The sequence below is a fragment of the Aegilops tauschii genome, chromosome 1 (assembly GCF_002575655.3).
Source record: "Aegilops tauschii subsp. strangulata cultivar AL8/78 chromosome 1, Aet v6.0, whole genome shotgun sequence".
Taxonomy (NCBI): Eukaryota; Viridiplantae; Streptophyta; class Magnoliopsida; order Poales; family Poaceae; genus Aegilops; species Aegilops tauschii.
Window position 1 is genome coordinate 229742202 of NC_053035.3, and position 24244 is coordinate 229766445.

The 24244-nt window shown below is 42.9% G+C and overlaps 2 protein-coding genes across 2 annotated transcripts; both read left to right on the plus strand.

Annotated features, from left to right (window-relative positions):
- Nucleotides 1-1375: 1375 nt before the first annotated feature.
- Nucleotides 1376-8206, plus strand: LOC109772405 (uncharacterized). Its single transcript, XM_020331091.4, has 7 exons — nucleotides 1376-1878; nucleotides 2617-2780; nucleotides 3604-3809; nucleotides 5077-5331; nucleotides 5431-5517; nucleotides 7444-7616; nucleotides 7779-8206. The coding sequence occupies exons 1-7, from the start codon at nucleotides 1460-1462 to the stop codon at nucleotides 7885-7887; spliced, it is 1413 nt and encodes a 470-aa protein (XP_020186680.1). The 5' UTR covers nucleotides 1376-1459; the 3' UTR covers nucleotides 7888-8206.
- A 1115-nt stretch (nucleotides 8207-9321) lies between these two features.
- On the plus strand, nucleotides 9322-11307 carry LOC109772407 (uncharacterized). The gene is made up of 3 exons (XM_020331092.4): nucleotides 9322-9802; nucleotides 9905-10407; nucleotides 10867-11307. The coding sequence occupies exons 1-3, from the start codon at nucleotides 9673-9675 to the stop codon at nucleotides 10984-10986; spliced, it is 753 nt and encodes a 250-aa protein (XP_020186681.1). The 5' UTR covers nucleotides 9322-9672; the 3' UTR covers nucleotides 10987-11307.
- Nucleotides 11308-24244: the final 12937 nt, after the last annotated feature.

The following is a 24244-nucleotide window of genomic DNA, read 5'->3' on the forward strand; positions in this document are numbered from 1 at the left end:
CTATTTTGGAGAAGTCATTTTATCTCCTCTCATATATTTTTATTTTTGAAATATTAGGAAGGGAAAATAATCAAAACCAAATGATCCTCCTTTCAAAATTTGAGAAAACTCAAATATGAAAATAACGAAATCCCCAACTCTCTCCGTGGGTCCTTGAGTTGCGTAGAATTTCTAGGATCAAGCCAAAATGCAATAAAATATGATATGCAATGATGATCTAATGTATAACATTCCAAATTGAAAATTTAGGACGTTACATAAGTCAGTTAGACGAGTCCTCCTGGACACCGGTCGTCTCGTCGTATGCTCCAAGTCTTCCGGGTCCACCTGGTTGTAGGGCCATGGGCCGGGTTAATCAGCCCATGGCATAACTGACCTAGGGGCCCTCCGGGCCGGACTACTTAGGCCAGCTTCCGGTCAAGTGAGACATCCGTGGGTTGTAACACCGTCAATATGTGAAGACAAATTCTAATCCCCGAAGCAAGAAACATAAAAAATTCACATAGGTGCAAGAAGCAGCAAGGAAAGATACGGAGAGAGAGCATTTGGAGTGTGTGATTCTATACAATATGATCATCGAGAATGAGAGAGATACATCAAACCCAATCGAGTATGAAAATATTGGCACAATCGCAAGGCCTCACAAAGACACAAACCACATTCAGGCATTGTTTGAGGTCTATCACAAGATTGAAGTCAAGACGTCACATGATCAAGTGCATGGAGATCTCATTAAGCATCAATGACAGCTAGCTGACAATGGCATGTGTATATTTCTTTAATCCATTTTTTATTTGAGCAATTTATTCCATTAGATTATTTGTTGCATTTTGATTTTTTTATCCGGATTAATGTTGTAACTGTTGAATTGATGAAATGTTGATTTTTGTGTACTTTATTTTTTATCTATTATCTCATAGATCCAAAGCATCTAGCTCAATTTCAAATATGAAGTTGCTTACCACACATCCCATGTGGTGATGAAATGTTGAATTGGATGTCGATGAGTACATAAAAAAAGCAAAAATATAAATTATAAAGGCTTCATATGATGACACGCTTTAAAAAAATTAACGAATGCCGCGAATCAACCGGAGTTCAAGTCCTAAACTTGACATTGGTGCTCGCATTTTCTTGGATTTATTTTAGGCCTTCAAGCGATGTGGATTCAGTGAGAGGAGACGTTTCTGTCGACTACAGACTGCGACGACTTCGTTAATCTCAACATGATGTGAGGTTTGAGTTTCTCGGAAGTGATCATAGGAGTAGGACGTGCGTGCAATATAAATTAATTAACAAACGCCTTCCTCTCATAAAAAAATAAAAATAAAAATTGAACGCCTATAGTCGACTCTGCTAGAGTTGCTCCAAGCTCGAGCCCATTAACCGTCAGGCAGGGACAGACCGAGACCGAGCTCGAAACCCTCTTCCGCTGCCCTGCCTAAACCCCACCGCCGAAATGCTCCTTCGCTCGCTCCTCCGCCGCGGCGCCGCCGCGGTTTCGGCCGGCGGCGGCCGCGCTCCCGCCGCGCGCCCGGACCCGCCCGCTTCCCTAGCTTCCCTCCTCCTGGCCTCCCGCTCCTACGCGAAGGCCAAGGGTGGGGGCAAGCCGGCGGCGTCCACTAGTAACCGTGGCAAGGTCCGTGTCAAGGATCCCAAAGGCGTGGCGTCTGAGGACGCATCCGCTTCAGGGGAATCCGCCGCATCCGCTGGCGGGGCAGACGAGATCGACGCCGAGTTCGAGATGCCCACCGACCCGCTGCCCCCGACCTACGACCCGGCGCTCGACGTCGGGCCCGGCGGTCGGCCGCTCTTCGCCTTCACCGACACCTTTGCGTCCTTCTCCCACCGCGGCGTCAATGCCTACGTCGATTTCACGTACGCACCCATCCTCTTCCCTCGCCCATTGTCTTCTCGATTGGATCCAAATGCGGCGATGCGCGTGGTTACGTTTAGATGTATTCGTTTTGTTTGTCAAGTTCGGCTATCGGTTCTCATTCTCGTGGCAATTTTGGTGCTAATTACACCAAATAAAATGAAGTTTAATACTAGATGCCGCTGGTTAAATTGTGACACTGAAGTTTGTACTGATAAGGAAAATATAGATGGGGACTTTGTAAGCATATGGATGTGACTAGGTGTAAGGTTGTATGCCCTGCATTTTTTTCTATTTGTGTTGCTTCATCTCTAATCTAATGGTGAAGTATTTATGTGTTCTGCTGCCATTTAGACTTTCCCTTGGTTTAGTAATGTTCAAAGGTTGATGCCATGGTCACAAGCTTAGCAGGCTCATTCTACGTGATGATTTCCCCAAATGAACTATGTTGCGGATCGTCTAAACATGTGTATTTGTTTAATGCAATAGTTCCTTGTATCAAACTGTAGTATTTTTAGTCTTCTTTTACAGCATCTTTTTTGTGTAATAATTTGTTATACCTGTTGCACTGTTTATTTCATCCGATGCAAGCGATTGTTTACTATCATGCCTGCAATAAAAGGTCAGTTATTGGACATGTAGGATCTGAGATGCTAATTATGATTATGGTCGAGCTCTCGGGTGTTAGTTGAGAACCCTTTTTGGGATATTAAGTATTTCTTTTCTGTCCGTTGTTTCAGTTTGGATGAATGGAAAGCCATGTTACCAGAGGGATTGCCAGCAGGGATGATGAAGGAGTTTCAAGACACGAGGCGGTGCGCTGTGATGGTGAGGGAAAGCTTCCTAGACCTTCGGGATAACTTCCGGAGAATTGTTGATCCGGCCATTACTGCCAAACGCAAAGGTGCGTATATGCTTCTGTGATGTCATGTTACAGTAGCATATGCAATACTTGTAGTTTGCCTTGTCAAGTCTTAATATTTCTTAGATGAACAACAGTAATATTTATTGGTTTATTTGCATCCTACAGTAATATTGTCATTGATTGAGCCATCACACTATTCATTCGTGTTCCCTTAGTTATTTCATTTGTGTTCCCTTAGTGAATTGACATACCCCTAACTGCCCGTGATTCGTCGATGATTTTCGTGTAAGGTAATTCAAAACTAAAAATATTTTATTACGATCTTTGAGAGTCGATTTCTTTAATAGCTATAATATCAAGAAGTGAAAAAGAGCAACTGAGATCAGGTTACTTATCTGTAGAGTTCTTTTTTTCCCAGCAAGACCATTTACAAAAGGTTTTTAATCCATTCTTTGATTCTTTTTTAGATTTAAAACAAACTCTGATTTGATAGTGGTGCACAAGGCAGAACTTGGAATATGCCTTCATGATTGATGTCGCCATTTCAAAACGGGATCGAGTACTTGCTTATACTGTATAACTTTCTAGCCTGTGACACTCTGCTTTCTAATATCTGTAGGCATGAAGAAAATAAATCATATGTTGCTAGGGTAAATTGTGTTTGGTTTGCATTAGAAAAAAATTTATCTCCCCGGAACCCATGGGCCATGGTGTAGATTCTTTTCTATTGACTGCACATTATCATTATCAAGACATCCAATTAAAAATGATTGTGTAGGAACATGTTCCCTCTAACATTATACCCTGGATTATTAGCTTATGAACTGGCCCTAATCTTCTTCCTTTTTGTATCTGTCCTCAGATACCAAAAGACAAATTATCTTGGATGGCCCTCGGAGTTGTGGTAAAAGCATTGCACTTGCGATGCTTGTGCACTGGGCCCGTACTGAGGGATGGCTGGTGTTCTATGTTCCCCAAGGGAAGGATTGGACTCATGGAGGATTTTTCTATAGAAATACCTACAGTGATCTTTTTGATACTCCTGTACTGGCTGGAAAGGTTTTGCAGGTGCTAATGTCTACATGAGTCTGTATTTTTCTTTTTCCTCAGTATTTACTAAATTGCTTTATTGCAATATCATTATGTTCTGTTACACCTTTTCTTGTTATTTCATCTGTTCTGTCTCAGCACCCCAATTATTTTGCTAGCTTGGGCTGGTTCACCATTCATAATGTATTAAACACCTAATGCAGCATAAGTCATATATCACTTTGCATTGGTCGGTGGTCAGGGCGTATTCATTAACGTCTAAACATTTATTATCCTTTGTGAAGAAGATTCAAAATTTAAGTATACCATAAGATTGCTTCTACATTTTGCTTGTAATTTGATATTGTCTTTAAGTATTTGTTGGTCATGCTTTACTACAACAACAACAACAACAACAACAACAACAACAACAACAACAACAACAACAACAACAACAACTAAGCCTTTAGTCCCAAACAAGTTGTTAATCATGCTTTGCTTTATTAAAATTAATTGGATGGCATCTATTGGCAATGTTCCAGGGTGTGCAATGCTGCGCACATTGCGTTTACTAAATCTGTATGTGTAAGACTACTACAAAGTGTTTTTCCCCTGACCCTGAAATTGTAATCCTGTATAACTAAATAGGTGATCCCCACTAACCTATTTCTCTCAACATGCAACAATGCCACCTCAACATGCATGGGAAAAAACCCACCTCAGCATGCAACTATGCATGGGAAAATGCTCAAATGTTTCAGTTATGCTATGCTACTTATATTCAATTATACAATAATCATACGTTTTCAGTTCATTTCATACTCCCTCGGATCCATATTACTTGTCGCTCAAATGCATGTATCTAGCACTGAAATACGTCTAGATACATCCATTTGGCCGACAAGTAATATGGACCGGAGGGAGTATTATTATTTCAAATGTTCATGTTCATATAACCAAATCTCATCGAAATATATTGCAAGCAATTCCTGGAGCAACGCATGGGGTACCATCTACTCCCTCCGTTCCTAAATATAAATCTTTTTAGAGATTCCAATACAGACTACATACGGAGCAAAATGAGTGAATCTACACTCTAAAATATTTCTACATACATCCATATGTAGTCCATATTGAATTCTCTAAAGAGACTTATATTGAGAAACGGAGGGAGTAGTTATTTAATTAGGTGAACACAATTTCTTGTTGATGATTACTCACATACAATACATAACTAGGAACATGCTACTATAACTAGCTGGCTGGGTCAATAATCTCTAACTATCTGTTTCTACTGTTGCGTCAGGATTTTTTGAAATACAACGAAACCCGCTTACAGCAGTTACCATGTCAAATTTTTGAGCCTATTCCCCTGGGAGAAGGTACTGGTGTTGGAATGATGAAAGGGGCTGACACAGTGGAAATGCCAGAAGGGTCCACATTGTATGATCTCATTCAAACTGGGATAACCCACTCGCATGCTGCAGTTGGTGTTGTGGTTCGTTTAAGAAAGGAGCTATCACTTGTTAAAGATGTGCCTGTACTGTTTGCCATTGATCAGGTATGCTTGTAGTGCCCATGCATGCGGCTTCTTTCAAATGTGATGGTTATAGTGATAGTAATGATCAGTCCCAATAAATTATATTTCTTCCTTTTGCAGTATAACAGTTGGTTTACTTTCACCGAGTACCAGGAGCCTGTAACTGTTAGATCCTGTCGATCAATCCATGCGAAAGAGCTTACAACGGTTTGTTGCACCAAAGCTGCTTACGTTTTTTAGCATTACCCTTCTGAAGTTGCGTCCTCTCTGAAATTGCTTGTAATTTTCTCCTTCCAAAAGTGGCAAACACCTGTGTATCCTTTCAGTCAAACTTTTCTACCTTTGACCAAGTTTGTAGAAAAAACTACTCCCTCCAATCCATATTAATTATCGCTGAATTAATACAACTTTAGTAAAAAGTTCTACTAACTCAGCGACAATTAATATGGATTGGAGAGAGTATCAAAATCTGCAGTACTAATAAATAATATTCTCTCTTCTGTCATAGGTTATAATATACGGTTAGATACATTCGTTTCAGGGCTGTCTCCAGAAATTCGGGGCCCCGGGACAAAAAATCAAACTAGGGCCCAAAATTTCGAAATGTTTCATATGACAGAAGAACTAAGATAAATAAAACGTACTCTCACTTTATTACCACTGGTCAGGAACAAACTTAATTTCATACTATTCCTAACCTATCTCCGTGGACAAATAAATTCATGACGAAGATTCCGTGGACTAACTCAATCTGGTTCTAGTTCTGTCCCTGTCAACCTAACTTAGCGCCAGACAGGAATACAATTATCTAGCCCCATGGACAAATAATATTGACCCACTCGGCTACTCCTAACTTAGCGTCGAGGAGATTCAAACTTAATCAGATACTAGTAATCGAAGACAGGGACTAAATTAAGTAGACTAGAGAGTGATACCTAGTACGCTAGTAGTGGAGGATTGGAAGGGCGCCATGGAGATGGCCTCGACGTTCTGCGATCGCCGTTCGGCGGAAGGCAGCCAGCAGACGGCTGCGTCCTGGGGGATTGGGAGAAAACCGATGGCATGTTGTGTCGATGATGGAACATGCCCGATCGATACATGTACAAGTAGGCCTCATGGGCTGGCTTTGCAGCTGAGTGTGCTCTCAGTACGTTTTCTTAGGGCTTTGCTTGGTTAGCAGCTGGATTAATACGTACTGTCAGTATACTAAACCTGGTAATCTGGGGGCACCAAATTTTTGGGGGTCCTGCCTTGGCCCCCTCCATCGACAGGGCTGATCCGTTTGAGCGACAGTTGATATGGGACAGAGGGAGTATATGAAAATATATTTCTTGATGGATATAATGATACTGATTTGGGATCGTACATGTTTTTTTTTATAAGCTTGGTCAAAGATAGAAAGTTTGACTTCTGGAAAAAATTAATACACCTTATAGAAAAGAACGGAGAGAGTAGTTCTTTCTGGTTATGCTACTGTAAAAAGCTTAATGCCTTTTCCCTTTTCTGGTTATTCATTTTTATTTACAGCCCTAGATTGTTCTGTTGTTTCATTAATCTAGCTGATAGCAGTGCTGTGATTTGTCGCATTGGATTCTTGGAGTTCTGAAAACATTTCTTGTTTTTGTTTTTCAAGTAGATGCGGTGTATAGGTTATACTGTACCGAGAATTCTTAAATGAGAATTTTGTTTGTCTTCGTTTTGGTCTAAGAAATCAAATGAAGTTCTCTTATCATGTGGCACTGGTATTGCTTTTCTAACTACTTTATTGTATAACTCATCATAGCTAGTTTTATTTGATAAATCTTTTCTTTCACCAACTTTGGCTGGTCTGAAAATGTACATGCATGATTTTTTTGGTGTATAGGTTATACTGTACCAAGAATTCTTAAATGAGAATTTTGTTTGTCTTTGTTTTGGTCTAAGAAATCAAATGAAGTTCTCTTGTCATGTGGCACTGGTATTGCTTTTCTAACTACTTTATTGTATAACTCATCATAGCTAGTTCTATTTGATAAATCTTCTCTTTCACCAACTTTGGCTGGTCTGAAAATGTACGTGCATGATTTTTTAAGCCCTTCTGACTGAAATAATGATCACAACTAATTATACTTTACGTATTGCTTACTTCAACAGGTCAATGCTTATAGGTCAATGCTTCATAATGATATGATGGTAGGAGCCTTCTCACATTCAACCGCAGTTGGCAAACTAAGACAGGAGCTCCCGGATGTTCCCTCTGACGCTCGTCTGATTTTTCCACGGTACACCGTAGATGAAGCAGAGACTGTGTGCCACTATTATATGAGGTACTTCCAAATAAAAATCTGTCTAGTGATAGCTTTTGAATATCGTGTCATAGCCGGCAATTGCATGTGCTTACAGAAGCTCTATTTGCGCGACCTGTGGCTTTTGAAAGGTTTTGTAATTTAATTGAAGCAAATGACCATTTTGATCTATTTGTTGGGCAGGCAAAAGATTATTCGACGTGAAAGTTTTTCAGAAGAGAAGTGGAAAAAGATATACTATTTGTCAAATGGAAATGGCTCAGAGATGAGGTGGCTTGCTGCGTTTATATGAGGCAGTGAATACTCGAAGTTAATTAATAATCATAATGTTCTGTCCTGAGAACAATCCGCAGTCTTGTAGCTTCAGGTGTTGTCTGGATGTTTGCACAAGATTTGTGCTTTGATTTGAAATCCCCGGTTATCAGTAATTTTGTGTTCGCTTTTGCATCTTCTTATGCAGTTTCTGATGCCAGGAGTGATATAGTATAAGAAAAGCTGCCACTTTGGTTCCAGCATGCCACTTCCCCAATGTTGTATACTTGTACTATGTCTTATAGAACTCCTGGGAGCAGATTGCTACCTAGTCAAATACCCGAGATTTTCTCCCCGTATTAGAAGTGTGAACATAATTTTGGCTGTGGCGCCAAATTTTGTCCATGTGTTCTGACAACACATTCTTTATGGGTACTGGCCAGGATTATAGTGAGCTGACCTACTGATGTAGGATATGAAGAATAAGCAACTGATGTACTTCAATATGTTTTGGTTCAGATATACGTATACTTTTCCCTGTTGGTTGGGCGCCGTAGCGATCAAAGAATTTGAGTTGCAGGGAGATCTGTCAATGAATTGAACTTTATTGAAGAGCACTTGCTACCAACCGAAAGCTTATTGATCTGGTACAACCTTATTTTGAGTTTGATCAGATAAGATTTTTGGCAAATGCTGTTTGAATCCTTTTCAATTATATATCAATCCTATTTGTGGTTTTGCTAGGCTTCTGTTGATGGTATAATCTGTTAATTTAGCATCCAATGGTCACTCAATCTTATCACGACGAAGCTGCTGACCAGCTGATTTTTTGCACACGCCTTTGCGTTTGTGTGCGTGGTTATTGTGAAGCCTGTCGTTGCTGAGGATAGACTGTGGACTTGAAATGCAGATACAATGGATTGCCCCTCTGATACTAGGACAAGTTTTGATATCTCCCGTTCTGAATTACTGGCTCTATATGGTTTTTGCTCCTGCGTGATTATCCATGGATCGCCATCTATCTTGGGTCACATCTCAACCTCTTGATGTGGATTTCCTGCAGAAGCTTCGGACCTAATTCATTTCCGCGTCATTGATAATTCGTATCAATTCATTTGTAGCCCCTGCAGTGGAATTACGGTACGTAGTGTCGTCACGTCGAATACGTCTGTACTGTAATGTAATGTAATCTAACCTGCAAGCTACGCACGCACGCCTTGCTTTCCGTCGTACCAAATTGACCTCTATTTTAAACTTGCTCTAGTTCTGTTGAACGCCCCGGCAGGGAGTGTCATTGAATTTTCTGTTGCCAGGAACTTCAACAGGATACACGTCAATTCGCAAGCTTTTGGAGAGAAGCGACACATGTTAATCGCGCAAAATTCCCAAAAAAAATGTTTACACGGGTTTTACAGGAGCCACAAATAAACATTTCAACTCCGGCAGAAACCTGAGAAGTCCTCGCCTTCCAAGCATTTCTATCGTGAATAATGCAGGGCAACTTGGTAGAAGGATACAGAAGCCCTCTCCTCCTTCCCGAGTGGTAGGCCCCAACCCTTGTCCCCTAGCAGGAAGGATAAGCCCGCACACAAGCTCTCCTCTTGCTTCCTCTGCCTTCTTCTCCCTTGGTGCAAGGAGCTGGCTGGCTCCTTGACGCTGATGTGCCCATGCCCATGTGTGTGAGTGCAACCCATATATAGCTTTCTCCCTCTGGCCCCTTGTCCCCCTGCCAATCAGTTGATCCGTCCAGCACCAGCAAGCAATCGGGTTCAGGTTCAGGTTCGATCCTCTAGCTTTTGCGGTTGCGTCCGTCGATTTGTTTGCCATGGAGGGAGGAGGCGTTCCTTCCGTCCAGGACGTGTGGGACTGGGAGGTGCTGCCTGACGAACACAGGAGCTTCTACGCCGAGACCAGGGCCGCATCCCGTGCCCACGCCGGCGGCGAGGTTCTCGCCGGTAAGGAAGGGCCCGATCAGCCCGCTCTCGATCACGATTTGCTTCGGTTTCCACTCGTGTTCTCATCCCCGTAACTGTAATTGATCGCGCGCGTAATTTCAGATCACGAAACCGAGGAACCGATCCTGCCTCCTCCCTCACAAGTGGACGCTGATAATGTTGACGAGTGCAAGGACATCGGCGTCGACGTCGTGCCGGCCGGGGCCAGATCAACCCAAGAGGATGAGGAACCCGCGGCGCCGGAGCTGCTAGTCTCTGACGGCAACGGACAGGACAAGTTCCAGACCTGTGGCGACGCCAAGGAGGTGGACGACGATGGCAAGCAGATGGCGGCGGCAGAGGCAGTGGAGTCAGAGCTTCCTCCTCACGAGTTCGCCGCGGGAGAGGAGGAAGAGGGCAAGAAGGAGGAGGACGCGGCGCCGCCGGAGTGCGTGGTGTTCAGCGTGGGGAAGCTGCGCGTGAACGCGGTCGGGGCGCTGTGCTCGTTCGGGGTGGCGGCGGCCACCGTCTGCGTTTTCCTCGTCGGCGGCAGGCTGCAGCACCAGAAGCAGCACCAGCAGCAGCAGCAGCAGAAGATCCAGCTGCAGTTCCTTGGCGATGATAAGGTTTGCTGACTCGCTCCCTACCTAATCCAATCCAGAGCTCAGACTCCTTTTCAAATTAGTAACTCAACTTAAATCAATTACAGTATCAATCAATCAACTGTGTTTTTTTTAGAAACACACTACAAACACTCACATACATGTGCGCACACACACTCACCCGCATACACGTGCTCCCTATCTATGAGCATCTTCACGAGATTGAGCCGGCAGATCTTCAGATTGACGAAGTCGTCACATAGGCTTCGTAGTTGACGGTGCACAGCCTAATTTGCCCCGTTCCAACACTGGATTTTTCTTCCCGGATTCGTCCTGGCCGGATCGGCGCCACACCATCCGCTTCTTGTGCAACTGAATCTTGAAATAGCCTAGGGTTGAACTTGAAGCTAACTAGCCATTATTATTTGTCCAAGAGAAGCCTGGCTGAAGTAATACATATGCTGTTGATCTGTCGATGTGCAGAGAATTCAGCAGGTGGTGCAGCAGACATCGAGGCTGAACCAGGCCATGTCATCCATGATGGGGGCAGGCGCGTCCACGAGGGCCAACATATCGTTCGGTGGCTTCTACGACGGCTTCTGATCCACCCGCCCGCGATTCAACTCTCGGATCAAGCACAAGCTGCTGGATTCAACTACGTAGATCTGATGAAGAAAAAGCTAGCTCATGTTATAGCAAATCGACAGCTTTGTTAGTAGTAGTTGTCATGTACTCCTACGCATAACATAGATCACGCCACCCGCAAAAAAAAAAAAAAAAAACAAACAAACATAGATCACGTGTTTGTACATAATGCACGATATACTGGATGTAAATAATTGGGAGTGTTGGACCGTGGCCGGGGCCGGCTGTATGTGTATGCACATGAGGATGGATTCATTAATAGATTTGTTATTAAGTTCATAGATAAGGGATGACGACCATGTCGTTGTGCTGGAACAAGCTCTGTTTTTCTAACACAGTACAATTATAGATGCTCACATACACCTATAAATCTCTGGAGGGTGTGGTCAGACCTCCATCTATCAACAACACCCTCACGCCATCTTGAATTGCTCACTCAATCTTTTCTGAACAAAAGCAATGTACTTCTGACCATCTCCATGCAAGAAAGGATACTAAATCTCGTAGTTAACTGAATTCTGAATAGATAAATTAAAAAGAAGAAAAAGATCCAAAATAAAGTAATGGTAGGCGGGGATTGTCCGCTCATACCACAATGGAATTGTCCAATTGTAGCATGAAGTGCTGCTTCAATGGCTCGATATGAAAGACGACCAGCTCTATAACTTTTGGTGCCATATCTTTCAGTAGAGTGAGAATCAAGAAGTAGCCATAGAAGAAAATCAATGAAAGATTCAAATCGAAGAAAATACTGATGATGACGCCAACTTCACCTAGTTCTTCCCTCTTTCTGCTTTTGAACTACTGGTTATGTCACCATCTTTGATATTGACTCTAACTCCGAGCTGCAGCTCTTTGAAAGACGAGCTCTATTGGAAGAGGCGGGTCGGGCAAGTTGAGTACTCAGATTGGGCGCTTGCTTGACATATCTCTTTGAATTTGAAACCTGACATGACTATTGATTTCATATTTCTTTTTAACAATAGGTAGAGGTAGTTGGAAACTTCCAATAGTGACTGTTGAAGATTTTTCAATAACATTAATACCATTCACTTGGAATTGTTTCTTCGGAAAGTGCACCGTATGCTCATTACCATTGATATGAAAAGTGACTTTGCTTTTATTGCAATTAATAACAGCCCCTGTAGTATTTAAGAAGTGTCTACCAAGAATAATCGACATGTTGTCGTACTCGGGCATCTCAAGTATAACAAAGTCAGTCAAAATAGTAACATTAGCAACAACAACGGGCACATCCTCACAAATACCGATAGGTATGACAGTTGATTTGTCAGCAATTTGCAAAAATATTTCAGTAGGTGTGAGTTTATTCAAATCAAGTTTTTTATATAAAGAGAAATGCATAACACTAACACCAGCTCCTAAATCACATAAAATAGTTTTCACATAGTTCCTTTTGATGGAGCAAGGTATAGTTGGTATTTTTGGATCTCCAAGTTTTTTAGGTACTCCATTCTTAAAAGTATAATTAGCAAGCATGATGGAGATTTCAGCTTTCGGTATTTTTCTCTTACTAGTACAAATGCCCGTGCGTTGCAACGGGCTTGAAATCTTGCAAACCTGCTCCATGTGTCATTAGGTACAATTTCTTGTTTTAATTGGAATCGCTGTGATTTTATTAACCAGCGTGATAACACACGCCGGTGGGACATGGAACCATATTTTACAAATCTTATTCGTACAACCTTCCTTAGCTAAAAGATGGGCAACTTTGTTTGCCAAACCACGCACCCAGCAAACCTTGGACTCCGCAAAGTCCTGAAGAATTTATTTGTCATTACGCATCATTTTTTATATTCAGTTCCAATAAATGTTTGTATTAATGTTGCACTGATTATTGCTTCTCGGTTGATTTTTTCGTTAAGAAGCCACCTTGGCAAACATGCTCGTGCGTTGCAACGGAGAAAAAGGAGCCCCTAGGTCATTTGTTCACCTTCAAATCAAGGTCACCTTGTGACTGCTCAATTGTATATACTCCATTCATCCATTTATATAGGGCCTAAGGCATTTCCGATGTAACTTTGTTCGCATGTTAGAGCAATAATATATGATATGCAAGTTACACAAACCATACTCTTAAATACGTACGTGAAAGGTGCTTCCAATGATATAATTTTCACATTATACATCTCATATACTATTAATCTTATGAATAATCAAAGACAATCTCGAAAAATGCATTAGGCCCTATATATATGTGGATGGAGGGGGTAGCAGGTTTGCATTAAATATTAATTTGTCAACAATTCCCGGTATAGTTTTTATTCTTGAAACTATAGGTGATAAAGATGTGAAATCGCTGAGAAGGGCATAATTGAGGATAAAAAAAATCATAGAACAAGACATTAAAAAATGATAATCACCATAGAGTAATCACTGTGCAAGAAAGAGCAGCTAACTACCCTTATTGTATGAAATATACAATGCATCAAGCCACTTAATATTTTTATGCATCATAATATCAGTATAAGCCTATTAACAATTTGCATCCGTGGTCAACAAACAACACAATGAATTACTATAGGGCATCCTCGTTAAAAACAGTCAACATGAAAAGATTGCTCCACTAATCATACATATATTAAAAAAAACTCTTGGGCAGTGGATCGAGTTAATATAAGAATTCATCTTACCTGGCCACGTGGCTTTCTCTGCTACTTCAGCATGGTGCCTTCGATGATCCGCCATGTATGATTTATCTTGTGCATCCAGTGCAATGTTTTGACCCAAAAGTGAAGAAAATATATAGTAGTCCATACATTGACGCATGCATATATCTCTGATCATAATTATCACGCATAAAGGTTCTACCAATGCATGGCTATTGTGTATGCACTTGTTTCGCAGGACTCCATTACTCCATAACGTGAGTGACCTTCTACAAGTAGGCCATCCTGGTCGCGTCCACTGACATGTTGAGGCTTGCAGCATCAGCTCGTGTAGCTCATGTTAGAGCCTAGAGGCATACCCGATAAGTTTGGCGAGGAAGGGCTTCCTTGTGCCCAACGTGGCCTCGAGGGTGGCAACCTTATTTACCACGGAGTGCCGAGATCTCTCGCACACGGCGATGCAGGACGCCGAAGCCTCCTCGAGCTCGGACACCTAGATGGCGAGGCGAGCGCGCGCGCCGGGGGGGGGGGGGGGGGGGGGGGTCGAAGGAGTACTTGCCGAGGGAATAATCGCCTCGAGTGTATCCTTGTGATGGTGACAGTGGCGACGACGGAAGAGAGAGCTCGCCGGATTCCGTGGTGACGGATGAGGCCATGCCGCTGTGGAAGTTTGCCTCGGCTAGGCCGGCAAGGTCGCAGGCATGCATACATGTATGTTCATAGGTCATGCATGCATCGGCATGCTTGCTCTAGCCAGCTACCCGACCTGGATGGCGAGTCGATGGCTTCCTGTTTCTCCTCCACTCCTGCAGAAGGGACCAATGGAAGCATAATTCCTCCTCCAACCGTGCCACCTCTCGCGACCTTCTCATCGATCCCCTCCTTCCTGATTGGTTGACATCTCCCCGAAGTGCGACTGGAGGAAGGCGCTAGAGGGACCGATGAACGTACCGAGGTGGCGGATCGCATCGTGAGCACACGAGTTATCCGGGACAGCGTGAGTCATGGAGGCGAGGACGGATCGCAGGCGAGGCCTGACATATGCTCAGAATTCTCGAGCGTATAGTTGGTTTTCTCCCCTGGCTGAAGTAATATATAGTTACGTGAGGGCAAGAGTTCGGATGCTGAACGCTTCGACCTTGAAAACGGATCTGGAAATAGGGACGTGCGGGGCGACGGAAAAAGAGGCAAGCTATTGTGTATTACAAAACGAACGACGTCGCTAGCTTAGTCGTGCGATCAGCCGTGGCTCCTAATTAACTGGGCCGGCCCATACGTAGTGATTGATCTGCGGAAACCAAGCGCACGACATATGAAGGCCCACGCAGAGCGATCGATAGGTGGAATCGTACAATTTATTGATGACCAAACATAGGAAACGAAGCGTAAGATTAGTACCACCCCGGATATAGAAAATAATATCGGCGAAGTGGACGGACGACGGACGGAGGAAAAACGACGAAATTATAGTGGTAAGAAGCAATAGCCCTTTTATTAGTAGGTATAGATTAGTGATGATGTCTTTCATATACTTTGCATAAGGAGGCATTTTCAAGATATCGGTCAAGCGAGTACGCAAAAAGACTGGCCTCAGCATTTCAGCAAAGCGTTCAAATTCTCTATCGTATTTACTTTTAGTTGACTTAAGTGGAAAGGGCATAGGTTTTTGAACCCACGGTTCTCTTTCTTTACCGTGTTTTCTAGCCACAAAGTCACTTTTATCATAACTTTTATTCTTAGGTTGTGGGTTATCAAGATCAACTGGTGGTTCTATCTCAACATCATTGTCTGGTTCTTTATTATTTGTTTGAGTATTTTCATGAACCTCGTCATTATCATTTTCAATATCAGAAGGTGAGTGTTCATTACCAGATTGGGTTTCAGCATCAGAAATAGAAACATCATTATCATTATCAGGAGGTTTTTCTATTTCAGGTTCACTAGAGGCATGCAAAGTCCTATCATTTTTCTTTTTCTTTTTTTTTCTTTTTAGAAGGACTACGTGCATCAATGTTAGCTCTTTGAGAGTCTCGTTCAATTCTTTTTGGGTGTCCCTCAGGATAAAGTGGTTCCTGAGTCATTTTACCTCCTCTAGTTGCTACTCTAATAGCAAAGTCATGTATATTATTATTCATTTCATCAAGCAACTCTCTTTGAGATTTAGCAACTTGTCCTAATTGAGTTTGAACCATAGAAGCATGCTTTCCCACACCTCTAACATCATTTGAGTAATAACAAGTCACTCAAATGAGCAATCATATCAGAATTGTATTTCGATTGTTTCATAACATTTTCATTGAAGTGATCTTGTTTTCTAATGTAGTTTTCAAACTCATAAAGGCATTGGCTAGGGTGCATATTGTGAGGATTGTCATTATCATTGAACTTCATTAGAGAATTTACCTCTACCACCTTAGGCAGTGGTGGTGTATTAAGCCCATGTATTTCTTCAATAGGAGGTAATTTTTTTGACATCCTCGACTTTAATACCCTTTTCCTTCATAGATTTCTTTGCCTCTTGCATATCTTCAGGACTGAGATATAATATACCCCTCTTCTTCAGAGTGGGTTTAACCAGTGGTTCAGGAAGAGTCCAATCATCATTATTTTTCAATATGTTATTCAATAATTCTTCAGCTTGCCCAATAGTTCGTTCCCTGAAAACACAACCAGCACAACTATCTAGGAAATCCCTAGAAGCATCGGTTAGTCCATTATAGAAGATATCAAGTATTTCATTTTTCTTAAGAGGATGATCAGGCAAAGCATTAAGTAACTGGCAAAGCCTCCCCCAAGCTTGTGGGAGACTCTCTTCTTTAATTTGCATAAAGTTAAATATTTCCTACAAGGCAGCTTGTTTCTTATGAGCAGGGAAATATTTTTCAGAGAAGTAATAAATCATATCCTGGGGACTACGCACACAACTAGGAGCAAGAGTATTGTACCAAGCTTTAGCATCACCCTTTAATGAGAACGGAAATAACTTGAGAATAAAGTAATAGTGAGTTTTCTCATCATGAGTAAAAAATGGTGGCTATGTCATTCAACTTAGTAAGATGTGCCACAACAGTTTCATAACCATGGAAAGGATCAGATTCAACCAAAATAATTAACTCTGGGTCGACAGAGAATTCATAATTCTTATCATCAATAAAGATAGGTGAAGTAGCAAACTTAGGATCATATTGCATTCTAGCATTCAGAGATTTTTCTTTATACTTGCATAATAGCTTCTCTAGATCATCTCTATCCTTACAAGCAAGAATATCTCTAGTTGTCTCCTCATTCATAACATAGCCTTCCGGTACCTTAGGCAATTCATATCTAGGAGGGCTAGTTCTAGTAGGCGTTTCAAGATTTTCAGTTTCAAGTTCATCATCAGATTCAACAACATCATGTTGAATTACTCTAGCAATTTGTTCATCAAGAAAATCACTAAGTGGCACATCATCATCATCAAGCAAGGTACTAGCATCATCATAAGCATTATCCATAGCAGAAGTAGCATCATCAATAACTTGCGACATATCATAATTGATAGCATGTGGTGGTGTTGCAAGTTGACGTACAACAGAAGGTGAATCTAAAGCAGAACTGGATGACAGTTCCTTACCTCCCCTCGTCTTAGAGGGATAAATCTTAGTCTTAGCATCCTTCAGATTCGTCATAGTGATAAATTGATAATAATCCCAAGTGACTCAACAAATATAGCTATGCTTCCCGGCAACGGCGCCAAAAAAGGTCTTGATAACCCACAAGTATATGGGATCGCAACAGTTTTCGAGGGTAGAGTATTCAACCCAAATTTATAGATTCGACACAAGGGGAGCCAAAGAATATTTGAAGGTATTAGCAGCTGAGTTGTCAATTCAACCACACCTGGAGATTAATTATCTGCAGCAACGTGATCAGTAGCAAAGTAATATGATAATTTTGATAGTAGCGACAGCAGCAATAGTAACGGTAACCGTGATAGCAGTAATTTTGTAGCAAGTGCAACAGTAACGATAGCAGCGGGGTTGGATCGGTAATTCGTAGGCATTGGATCGGTAATTTGTTGGATGATATTCATCATGTGACAGTCATAACCTAGGACGATACGGCACTAGCTCCAGTTCATAAATATAATGTAGGCATGTATTCCGTAAATAGTCATACATGCTTATGGAAAGAACTTGCATGACATCTTTTGTCCTACCCTCCCGTGGCAGCGGGGTCCAATTGGAAACTAAGGGATATTAAGGCCTCCTTTTAATAGAGTACCGGAACAAAGCATTAACACACGGTGAATACGTGAACTCCTCAAACTACAGTCATCACCGGGAGTGGTCCCGACTATTGTCACTCCGGGGTTGCCGGATCATAACACGTAGTAGGTGACTATAAATTACAAGATCGGATCTAGAACATGGATATAATGGTGATAACATAAATGGTTCAGATCTGAATTCATGGCACCCGGGCCCAAAGTGACAAGCATTAAGTATGGCAAACTCATAGCAACATCAATCTCAGAACATAGTGGATACTAGGGATCAAGCCCTAACAAAACTAACTAGATTACATGATGAATCCCATCCTACTCCTCACCGACCAGTGAGCCTACGAAGGAATTACTCACTCCCGGTGGGGAGCATCATGGAATTGGCGATGGAGAAGGGTTGGTGATGACGAAGAACGAAGACCCCCCTCTCCGGAGCCCCAAACGGACTCCAGATCTGGCCTCCCGATGAAGAACATGAGGTGACGGCGGCTCCGTCTCGTGGATCATGATAATTCTTTCTTTTTGATTTTTTTCTAGAAAAATAGGATTTTATAGCGTCGGTTTTAGGGTCTGCGGGGCTACCAGGTGGGGACAACCCACCTAGGCGTGCCTCGAGGGGGGGGGGGGGCAGGCGCTCCCTGGTGGGTTGTGCCCACCCAGGTGCCCCCCTCAGGTGACTCTTGGCTCCAGAATTTCTCTTTTATTTTATAAAAAAGTCCTCACAAAGTTTCGTTCCATTCCGAGGACTTTTATTTCTGCAAAAAAACAACACCATGGTAGTTCTGCTAAAAACAACGTCAGTCCGGGGTTAGTTTCATTCAAATCATGCAAATTAGAGTTCAAAACAAGAGGAAAAGCGTTAGGAAAAGTAGATACATTGGAGACATATCATGGTGCACTAGGGGAGCCGTGCTCATTATCAACACATCTACGTTGAGTGTCTATGCATGTGTTGTCATGCAAATCTTCTTGGGGAGGGGGGGGTGGCGGAGTAGAATCTGTAGAGCCCCCCGTTTGGAAGGAGCACCTTTATCCACTGCCTTGCTAATTTCCTTCCGCTTTATTGATTTTGAATTGTCAAGTAAAACCGACAAGAAAAAGCAATAAAATTCACTCTTTAGAACTCATTCGTGCATGATACTGACAATCACTACTTTGATGTAAGGCAAACACATGATACCAGGATGGAATATGTACGAAAAACAGGACGGCATGGCATATTCACAACTATTTGTGTAAACTAAGCAGAAGCCATTTCAACAAATAAGAAGCAATGCAAGCTAGACACCACATGAAAGATGCAACCAATATGACTCTGCCAAGTTAAAAGCGTCCCATCATAAATGGCGTTTCAACAAATTAGAAGCAGCGCATGCTATAAATCATATGAAAGATGCAACTAATATCACACCGCATATACTAAAGGTGTCTCGTCATATTGATTGATGCGGGATACAAAAAAACAAAAGTTTTATGTAAGGACATGCTTAATAGACATATGTACTATGTACTAAAAACAGGAAGGCATGTCACATTAACATGTATAATGTGTAAACTAAGCAGAATAGCACATGCAATTTAACCAGATTGGAAGAATTACAATCTAGACACCATATGAAACATGCAACCACATATCACGCTGCCAAGTTAGAGCAAGCACCTGCGATGCTGGTGTAGGGGAAATGCGGTCATCAACTATAGAGCTAAGTTCACTATCTTCATCTAGCCTTGTTGTTTCTTGAGAATCATGTGGGGAGGCTGATGCTGCATTCTTTAAAAGAGTGTATTTTGTCACAGTAACCCGCTGGGGTGACTGTCTCATCATAAGTGATTGATGAGGGATACACAAGAACATTAGTTTGATGTAAGAACATGGTTAATAGACAGATGTACTAGTATGTACCAAAAACAGGAAGGCATGTCATATTCAAAGGTATAATGTGTAAGCTAAGCAAATTCAATTTAAGCAAATTAGAAGCAATACAAGCTAGACATCCGGCTGGAGTGGTGAGCATGATCATCGAGGACCTAAGAGCCTGGTGGGAGGTGGGCTGCTTCGCCACCATCGTGGCTTTTTAGTTGGCTTCCGGGTGATGCCTGTCTGTGCTGGGCTTGTCACTGGCCCGGCCAGTGCCCTGACTAGCTATTTGTCTTCTGGTGCTCCCGGGATAGTGGTTCATGTAAAAAATATCTTTCCTTATCTTAATAAAGACTGACTTCGGCCTTTCGAATACAAGCTAGACACCATATGCAACATGCAACCACATATGACACCGCGAAGTTAAAGGAAGCACCTGGGATGGTGTTTCATGGCGAGCGAGATCATCAACTCCAGAGCTACGTTTACCGTCTCCATCTGTTGAACATCCAACCTTTAAAGCGCGGACACGTGTCTTGCCTGCTCGCGAAGCAAGCAGGAGCGACTTCTCTCTTTTCTTTTGTGCTTCTGTCAACGCAGAGTCTGAAATACCCTTGCATAAAAACACAATAGTGAGAGTATGGGTGAACTGTGTGCAGAACTAGTGCACTGTAAAAGTAGCAGATAGCAGGTGGCTGAAAAATAAATGACAGGAGACATATGATAGCTCTACAACATTGCATGGCAAACAAAATTAGATTCTACTCCGTATGATTTTGTAATATATGAGCACAGGGATGGCTGGGAAATGCAGGTACTCCTCCAGCACACCACCACATGTGGTCCTATCAAAATAACAGTCGACTGAAAATAAATAGGTCAGTCGATTTTTTTATGAACCGTCCGATCTAAAGGAATGGGCAGATGGCCTTCGTCTACCTCCCGCCAGTCACTGTTGATGATCTTTCTCGAACCGCCAGCGACCACCGGCCCAGACCCCTGCCTCCGCCACCCCGCCCCCCCTCGACCTCACACCACCATCGTGCTTGGCAGCGCCCCCTGCCGACCTCCAGATCAGGCGCTAGCAGCTCCTAGGCCCCACACACCCCTAAGATAAACACCGAGGCGCTGCTTCCCCAGCATAATAGGCGGACTAGCGCCTGTTATGCCGGGGAATGCTTCCTTTAATTGGGAATCAACTGACTAGGAATTGAAATCCAGGGGGGCGACGGACCTCTAGCTAAGGTGAAACAGTATATGAGGAGAAACCTTGTGCATCGCGAGTTACTAGGAACATCTAGTATCAGGAAGAAGCGGTCAACTAGTGTCTTCTGTGGGATGAATACCGTGCAAGCAGACACGTAAGATTTGCACGAATAAGGGAAGAGGAGTACCATTTTCCGGTTGCCAGTGTTATGTCCTCCGGATGTCGCGGCGATTTTCTTGTTTTTACCGGGGGAACCGATGTTTTGGAGGAGGGTGGAGCCTTGGACGAACCCATGGCCAAATTGTTGACTGTGTTGCGGTGGCCGTCTGTCGGTGCAGGGGAAGCAGATCCGAGGCGGCGAAGGACGGCGAAGCGGGAACAACTCCGATGCGGTGGACGGTGGCGAAGTTGGAGCGGAAGCGGTGAGGCGCAGGACGGCATGGTTGAACTGGATCGGGTACGGACAACTCGGCCTCTGCTTCAACTACTAGCCATGGAGGGCGTTGCGGTTGCGGTGGACGGTGGCGAAGTTGGAGCGGAAGCGGTGAGACGCAGTACGGCATGGTTGAACTGGATCGGGTACGGACAACTCGGCCTCGGCTTCAACTACTAGCCGTGGAGGGCGTTGCGGTTGCAGTGGACGACGACGTCAGGGTATCGGCTCCGGCGTGATGGAGGAGGGCGGCGGTTGATGGGTGGGATGGGGTGGCGGACAGAGGACGCTAGGGTTTCGTGGCTGGTGGAGAGGTAGTTTTGGTGCCCACGGAGTACGAATGGGGAATCAAACGGGGGAGGGGGGAGCTAAGGGAGAACCATGTTTTGGTCTTGGATGCGCTTGTTTTTGGTTTTTTGAACAGATGGGACGCGCTTGTTTGAAATTTGGGAAAAATACAAACTTTGCCCCCATCTTAAATTTTGGACCTACTACGGGTCGGGGGTAGGATAGTAATCCCAGGTGTCCCAAATAGTGGGCGGGAGCGATTTCGGCCGCGCGCATGTGTGCTTAGGCGGCCGTTGTGTATGAATGTTTTTCGGAGGCGGTTGCGTGGCGTCTAGATGAAGTTACAAACCTACCCCGGTTTAGACCTTTGGACGTCGGGCCGGTAGGTTTCCCGGGTCGGAGTTAGAACAGTAATTTTCTTCTACCAAACATTGGTCTCACGCGGTTTCGGGCGAGTAGAGGCTCTTTTGGCGCTTCGTTCGAAATTTTGAAACAAAAGCATTCACGTTTAGAGTACTCTTGAACTTTGAGGATTGACCTAAATAGACAACGTTAAATTTGACCTTGTATGTTTGAAAACCTCATTAAATTATGCGCTTCTTTTTGAATTTTTTACACTTGAAAATCCTATAACTACGATCATTTTCGAATGGAGGAGGTAAATTTGAATCTATTTTGTACACGACTATATATGCTATTATGTACAAAAGCAGAGCAAAGATTGGTGCCCCCATAATTTAGGTATGATTTACAAATGCCATGATATCGAATTCAAATAATTGAATGGACTTCATGTTGAATTCAAATTTTTTAAACCACCTTAAGTTGAATTCAAATGTTCATAGCTAGCTATTTATAATGTTCATTGTGTAACTTTTGTATGTATAATGTGCTTTACACACACAACATGAACTATACTCACGTTTATATTCGATTGCTAAAGCGATGCATTGTCTAGAGTTCAAAATACTAACTATGTGGATCAATTATGTCGAATAATTACATAGACATGCTCAAATTCGATAGAATATAGATGTCTGATGGATCAATGACCATTCCTTATTCGAATTGCAAATATCATGATCCCATCCTAATATTTGGATACAATTTATATTTTTAATCAATGTGTACATAAGTCTTTTACGTGTAGTTTCACTCTCCATCGGTGGTCTCTCACACATGCTCACACACTCTCTCCCGAGGTGTCTTTCTCGCAGACATGCTCTCCATATAACCCTCCCTCTCTCTCGTAACCATTTACGACTGTTTTCACTAACCTTTATCACAAGCACTCTTCCTCTCACAAGCATACACACGCACAATCCCCATCGACCCTTTCTATATACATAGACCTGCCTAAGTGTCTCCCGCACGCACATTATCTTTAGGCCTGTCTCTCACGCATTGTCTCCACCTCTCTTCCTAATTGACGAGTATGATTCTAGCAGAGCATTCTGTAGGATGCCCCTTAAAGTTAGGCTGGATGAATAGTAATACAGAGATAAGGGGTTACCTTAGTCCGAGGACCTAGGGTTACAAATCCTAGCCGGCTTTGTCAGTGGACACAGAGTCCTTCACGACTCTGCTATCTTTGTCTTGTACGACTAGTCCTCCATGGGTCTCCCTAAATGCGTCACAGGCCGACCAATGTGGCACAAGATGGAACCGAACCAAGGGCCTCACCTCAGCCCACCGTACCTCACGCGGTGACACACCCTCTGCCCCCAGGTCTCGTTATCTTCTCACACCCACACATACCAACACAAACACCACACAATTTTTTTCTCCTCGTGCCTCTATCCCATCCCCCCTTGCATATACACACTTAAGGGCATCTCTCACCGTGACATCATATTCGTCTCTCTCTCTCTAGACCTCTCTCATTTCTCGTGCTATCTCTCCCACGTCCCCCCGCCGGCCCCTCTATCCATGCCTCTCTCGAATACGTAATACACACACATACCTCTCTAGGCCCTGCCAAATACATCAACTACACATTCACATATGTTACATCACGTACCCCATTGATCTAAAAATCCCTCTTTTCACATTTATTTCGCATACAACATTCCTTTTGAATAAAACCATACAAAGTGTGGCCAAACAATTATTTTAGAATTTCTACATATATACAACATTACAAAGTTATATGGAGGAGTATGAACATTAATTTGCATTGCATGGTGCCCACAATGATATTTATTCCGCACAGTGAATTTTTATATTTTTATACTATATATAAAGTTAGTCATAATAAAGAGAAACGAAGAGCATCTCTCTCCATCGCATACACCCCCTCTACGCCCCTTTCACGCACGCACACAAACTATCTCCAGGTCCTCTAAAAGTACGCCCCCAGCACATTCACGCATGTTTCATCTTTCTCTCGCGATATATACAGTGATGATCATTGTATTTGAAGCGAAAGCACGTTACATACATTGGACTTCTAAATCCACTCATTACAGTCACCATTTATGTTTTGTGGTTATTATACAGTCACGGGCTCACCGCACATCTCTGTATTTGCTCAAGA

Coding starts and splice junctions, on each gene's coding strand:
- LOC109772405 (XM_020331091.4), top strand. CDS start 1,460: ATGCTCCTTCGCTCGCTCCTCCGCCGCGGCGCCGCCGCGGTTTCGGCC. Junction 2,781..3,603: donor CATTACTGCCAAACGCAAAG/GTGCGTATATGC, acceptor ATCTGTCCTCAG/ATACCAAAAGACAAATTATC. Junction 5,518..7,443: donor ATGCGAAAGAGCTTACAACG/GTTTGTTGCACC, acceptor TTACTTCAACAG/GTCAATGCTTATAGGTCAAT.
- LOC109772407 (XM_020331092.4), top strand. CDS start 9,673: ATGGAGGGAGGAGGCGTTCCTTCCGTCCAGGACGTGTGGGACTGGGAG. Junction 9,803..9,904: donor CGGCGGCGAGGTTCTCGCCG/GTAAGGAAGGGC, acceptor GCGTAATTTCAG/ATCACGAAACCGAGGAACCG. Junction 10,408..10,866: donor AGTTCCTTGGCGATGATAAG/GTTTGCTGACTC, acceptor GTCGATGTGCAG/AGAATTCAGCAGGTGGTGCA.